The sequence below is a fragment of the Telmatherina bonti genome (genome assembly GCF_933228915.1).
Source record: "Telmatherina bonti genome assembly, chromosome: 22".
Classification (NCBI taxonomy): domain Eukaryota; kingdom Metazoa; phylum Chordata; class Actinopteri; order Atheriniformes; family Telmatherinidae; genus Telmatherina; species Telmatherina bonti.
This window is the reverse complement of record NC_136631.1, coordinates 34,594,948-34,600,734: the sequence shown is the minus strand read 5'-3', so window position 1 is coordinate 34,600,734 and position 5,787 is coordinate 34,594,948. Positions and strand designations below refer to the sequence as shown.

At 41.0% G+C, this 5,787-nt stretch overlaps 1 protein-coding gene across 1 annotated transcript; it reads left to right on the top strand.

Moving 5' to 3' along the window:
• Nucleotides 1-310: 310 nt before the first annotated feature.
• On the top strand, nt 311-5,500 carry LOC306772276 (uncharacterized protein; the record flags this gene model as incomplete). Its single annotated transcript, XM_079261692.1, has 12 exons — nt 311-416; nt 640-743; nt 954-1,226; nt 1,565-1,658; nt 2,254-2,411; nt 2,509-2,541; nt 2,643-2,762; nt 2,913-2,963; nt 3,067-3,129; nt 3,294-3,356; nt 3,451-5,036; nt 5,494-5,500. The coding sequence occupies 12 exons, from the start codon at nt 311-313 to the stop codon at nt 5,498-5,500; spliced, it is 2,658 nt and encodes an 885-aa protein (XP_079117818.1).
• Between the last annotated feature and the right edge of the window lie 287 nt (nt 5,501-5,787).

Here is a 5,787-nt window from a genome sequence, read left to right as displayed (position 1 = left end):
AATGTGTCACTCTTCCATAATTGTGTGTGATTTACCTTCTGTTTAGTCTTGTGGAGTTTTATTTGGTAGAAGCAGAAATATGTTGTCTTCATTGCAATTGATGATGGCTTGCAAATGTTTGTGTTATACCAGTATCATTCTGTTGTTTTCTTTATGCTTATTTTTCTGTATTTTGTCTAACCTATTTTCTCTTTTTATACAGCTTTTGTGTAAGACTGTTTGTGTGAGCGCCTGTCTCTCTGTTGGGGGTGTTTGTGTGTGCGCGAGTGAGTGTGTGTTGTGGTTTCTTTTTTTTTTTTTTTTTGCAGAGATGCCGAGAAAGAAGAACTTCCGGAGATGCCAGGCAGCCATGAGGAGGGCAGCCAACAGACTGACGATCGAGGCCTCTCCTCAGCCTCCCGAGGTCCACTGTGCGCGTATGTATCTCTTATTCGCACCTTATCTGCCTGTATTCATATTTCATATATTTTTATACTTTATATTCATATATTTTTTATCTTTGTATATTTTAATAGTTTTTACTGTATGGCTACCCCTGCACAACAATTGCCTGCCTAATAAAGTTCTTATCCAAGCATTTTATGTACTTTTAGTTAGTTGTTATTCTGTTATTGATCTATTTTCTCTGTATGTCTGTAGCGCACGGAACTGGGCACCGACATCAGGTGGAGAAGTGGGAGACGTCGGTGTTCACCGGGCGGCAGCACAAACTGGTCCTCCCGCAGGAGTCCCACGGCAAGAAGGTAATGTTGTGTTTGAAATAGACTAACATAATAGTTACCCAAGTGAACAGTACATGTTGAAATAAATACAAAAATCTTCTCATTCAGGTGGTCTTAGCCATTGGTGACTCCCATCTTCGAAGCCTTGCAGGTATTTACATCACTATTTTGTATGTTCAATAAAGTATTCATTTGTGCTGTATTGATGTGTTTTATAAAAATGTTTTACAGATAAAAACAATTACAGTAGAAACCTTCTTTGATTTTATTTTAGATGGCATCGTGCAGGTCGACGGGGAGCGTCTGGCGTGGGGGTTCATGTCAACGCCCGGAGCTGGTGCCCGAGAGTTGAGGACAGAGGTGATTAACGCAGTAGTCCCTCTGACACCCGACTTGGTGTGCGTTTTAGCTCCGAGCAATGACTTGACTTCCAAGCACACCATCGGTCACGTGGCTGCAGACTTTGAGAGGTACCTGGCCGCCGTCTGCAGTCGCTGGCCTAAGGTAAGCACACCCTGAAATTACAGTCTTTGTGGCAGGCATGATTAGCTTCTCCCTTGTATTTTACATGTAAAAGCTGTTTTCTCTGAATACAGCTCAAACACTTATGTAAAATGCATATTTTTGTTTTTAATGTTTTGATACTGCATATGTAAGAGCAGTCTTTGAGAAGTCTGTTTTCCTAAATGACTAAAAGTGTTTTTGCAGTATGTTTAAACTCAGTAGTGTGAACAGAATTTCATCCGATAAAAGTTGACAGAAAAATGTGTAAATTGATAGCCTTCTGACTGTTCAAGAAAAGATCAGAAAACGAGAGATGTTGATGAGTTGTTTCTCTACAGGTGTGTGTGCTGGACTTTCCCCCGAGGCTGACTGTCGAGGAATCCCTGCAAGAGCTCTACCGTCAGGAGTTTCACCGCGTGGCAACCCGCATGGGTACGTTAAAATATGTACTTGTGCTGTTGCATGTTTATCAAAGAAGACATCAGACATGTGTCGTGATTGTATTTTCCTTCAGCATCGTGGTATATAGATGTATGTAATTGTGTTGTTTTGCAAGCATAAAGAGCTGTGCTATGTGTTTTTCTTTGAAAGCTGTGAAGTACTACCACCTCGTGGATTACTTCCCCCGACGTTGCCTCAGCATGTGGAGTCATGATGGTGTAAGTAAATCTTTTGTCTTGATGAAGTTTGATGCACTCATGCTCAAGTCAGTGGCTGGGATGGAATCCAGGACCTTCTGATCCAGAGATGAAAAACTGTTTGAATAGAGCTGTGTGTATTTAGTGAGAGATGTTGTGGAGAAACTTAACATTTCATTCATGTCGTCGTACTAGGTGCACCTGAGTGATGACGTCGGGATGGTGCGCTTTGCAGAGTTGCTGTTCGACGTCGCTTACCTGGTTTGCCCTTTTTCATTTAAAACACTTTTTACCTTACAAACATTCAGCTGGATGTGATTTTGGCTGCTGACCAAGTATGTAAAAAGCTATATTGTTTATAATTATTATGTCTTCATTTTTTATTGAAGCAACTGGAGACCGTGCCACCAGCCCCCCCGGTGTGTCGTCCGTCACCACCTCCTCGCTTCACTCCCCGTGTGGTTGTGAAGGGAGAGGTGCGTGTCCGTCGGAGTCCAGGCCCCGAGGAGTGGATTGCTGTTCGTCCGGGCGGCAAGGTAATAATATGGCAGGAAATGTCACAGCTCTAAGGTTTTTATTGTTGTCACTGTTCCACAGACAAAAATTATCCGTGTTTATATTTTTAATTTTTTTTTTTTTTTCAGTCCTCTGGAAAATGCAGTGCAGTTCAGCGGGAGGTCAGTGTGATAATTGTACAGAAAGACGTTTGAAGAAATGTTTGCTCCAATTGGAAAAGCAGTAAAAGTCACTGCTTATGTTTCTGTTTTTGTATTTCTAGCTTGCTGGCATCCCCCTGAATCCTGTGCTGTTCAGCAGTGAGATGTTGGAGGAGATGGAGAAGGTTTCACCATCAAATCTGACATCTCCTGCTGTCTTCGCTGGTGTTTCACCACCAAAGGTAAAGTGCATAAAGACAAACATGTTTATGGGTTGTCATAAAATGTTTTGTTCTGAAAGAGTCATTGATTAACGATAGACTTCTATAATGCTGAATGTGTTCAGTGTCCATATCAAATTCACGGTGTGCAAATCTTTGTGTTTTGGACAGAGGCGGCGCGTGAAACACCAGTCCAAGAGGACTCGCCCGGACAAGCGAAGGGTAAGGAGATTTGGCAATGAAAATTTTTGTATTGAATCTTTTTCCTGTGACGATGTAGTAAAATAAAGTTGTTGTTTTTTTGTTTTTTTTTTTTAATCCCCAGACCGAGACGACATCCAGCCGAGGGATGTCGTCTGACTCCAAGGCTACTGTGGAGTCGAAGAAGGTAAGAAATGTTAATTTGTGTTTAAAGGTCTTTTTAAATTATAAATATGTGTATATGTTCATATTTCTGTATTGTATGGGGGGGAAAAAATTTCTCATGTATTTTATTTATTTCTATTTTGGGTATATGTAAAGTAAAATACACTTGTTTTGGTTTCTCTTTAGACCGACACTTCATCCAGCCGGGGGTCGTCGTCGGAGTCCGAGACCACTGTGGAGGTGAAGACGGTAAGGAATATTATTCTTAAAGACTAGCATCAAATATTTTATGATTACACATGACAGTGTTTTGAGCCCATTGCTTGTTGATTTCCTTGCTTAGGTTGAGACATCACAGAGCCAGGGTGTGTTGTCTTCTACTGATGAAGATGAGGAAGCTACTGTGGAGGTAAGTGAGGTGAGTATGGCTAATGCTGATGTTGTTCGGGGTTCATTTCACCAGGGGCACGGTCAGTTTAGGAATCCAGGAGTTCAGTGCATGGCGATAGCTTTGGTCAGTTTAGCCAGACATATGGTGTCTAGTGTGATGAATTGGAGGACACAAGATTTAGATTTAGCTCTGTGGTTAGGAGATGACCTCTATAGTGATCTAAAGGACCGTGGTATAATCCCTTCAGGAGAAAACTTTTTGATGGTCCCAGAGTTGCCGAGACAGAGGGTTTTGTACTGGCAGAACTTTAAGTTTGAGTTCCCCGATACTCTGAGTGGGGATGTCACTGTGACTGAGGGAGAGTTTATTGAGTGTGGAGCATATGTGACTTTAGAAAATGGGCTGGAAAGGATGCTATCTCAGTACCAGACATGTCTTTTGACCTTGTGTTCAAATACATGTGCTGTCATATCTGCTGGTGGTAGGTATGCCGTGGTAGACTCTCATTCCCGTAGTGCTACTGGCCTGTTGGACGTCAATGGTACCAGTGTAGTTTTGTACTTTGGTTCCATTAGGGAAGTGTTTAATCACTTCAGTCGTTTGGCAGTGATGTTAGGTGGTCGTAGCAAGCCTTTTGAGATCAATGGTGTTGATGTTAGCAGGGAGTGTGTTGACGATGTGCCGAGTAGCATATTTGGTTGTGATTCTGATGATGACAAGCGAGGTGTAAAACGTCAGGTGTCAGCAGATTGGGATGAAACAGACCTTTCCAGCCCATCTGAACATGTGGCAAAGAAACGTCATCATGTTTCAGATGAAGAGTTTGCTGTTGAGGAACAGGTTTTCTTAAGTCAGCTAGTTAGTTCAGATGTGGAGCTAGTCAGTGAAGAACATGAACAGCTTATGTTTAACCCTCTCTGTGAAAGTACTTGCCAAAGCTTGTGTACCAAATTAAAAATAGAGTATGAAAGTGTAAATAGTGCTGCGTCTAGTCGTGTCGGCGTGTTAGGCGTTCCGTGCCAAAATAGAGACATAGTTGCTGACGGTAGCTGCTACTTTAGGGCCGTTTCTCAGGCAGTGAGTGGCACACAAAAGCATCACATCAAAATTAGGAGAGCGGTTATTAAACATTTAATAAAAAATGACTACCAATATAGAACTAGTCTAAGAGAAGGTTATTCCTCTGTGGCAGAGTACATAGACAAATCAAAAATGAAATACGTTAGCACCTGGGCCACAGAATTAGAAATCCAAGCGACAGCAGATTTATTGGGCATTAATGTATTTACATTTTATGGTGGTCGTTGGTTAAAGTATGGATGCAGTAGCAGTGTGTCAGAAAAATCCATTTATTTGGAAAACTGCCTGGGTAATCATTATGAGACTGTAGTTTGTGTTAAAGAACCTGAACTAGAAAGTTGTTATGAGTACTGTAAAGTAGATTGTTCAGAAGCGTATCGTACTAGATTGTCAGGCAAAGGTTTAAGTAGAGAGGCTTCACCTGAAAGTGACACATCCAGTTACAAAAAGAACTATATGTCAAAATATCGAAACGTAATGAGAAAAACTCAAATTAAGGATATAAATAAAATAAAATATGCAGTTGATGCGCGTCACCGGGAAAACGTGAAGGACCAAAAGAAAAGAAAATATGCTCAGGATGCGCATCATCGGCAAAACGTGAAGGAAAAAAGCAAAATAAAATATGCAAAGGATGCGCGTCACCGACAAATCGTGAAGGACCAGAGCAAAATAAAATATGCAAAGGATGCGCGTCACCGACAAATCGTGAAGGACCAGAGCAAAATAAAATATGCAAAGGATGCGCGTCACAGAGAAATGGTTAAAAGAGTAGTGAAATTAAAGAGGCAAGAAATAAAAGACAAAGATAAAACACAGAATATTGAGTTCTTCACAGAGAGGTTTTTAAACAAAGTTGAAGATGGTCCAGAGTATGTCTGTTGTGTCTGTTTCAGGCTGTTGTTTCCCCATCAGGTGTTGAGTTGTAGGAAGGCTGCCTATAACAAGACTAAGATAATAGCTTCTTTAGCAGATAGGTGTATTAGAACTGACTATTTACATGAATGTAGTGAGGATTGTGTTCAGCCCTGTCAGATACTGACTTCAAGTAGAGGACATCTTTGGATTTGTTACACTTGTCGCCATAAAATTTCAAATGGCAAAATGCCTGCTGAAAGTGTAACAAATAATTTGGCAGTAGATCCAGTTCCCCCAGAATTAGCTTGTTTAAATAGGTTAGAACAACATTTGATTGCTTTAAATATTCCG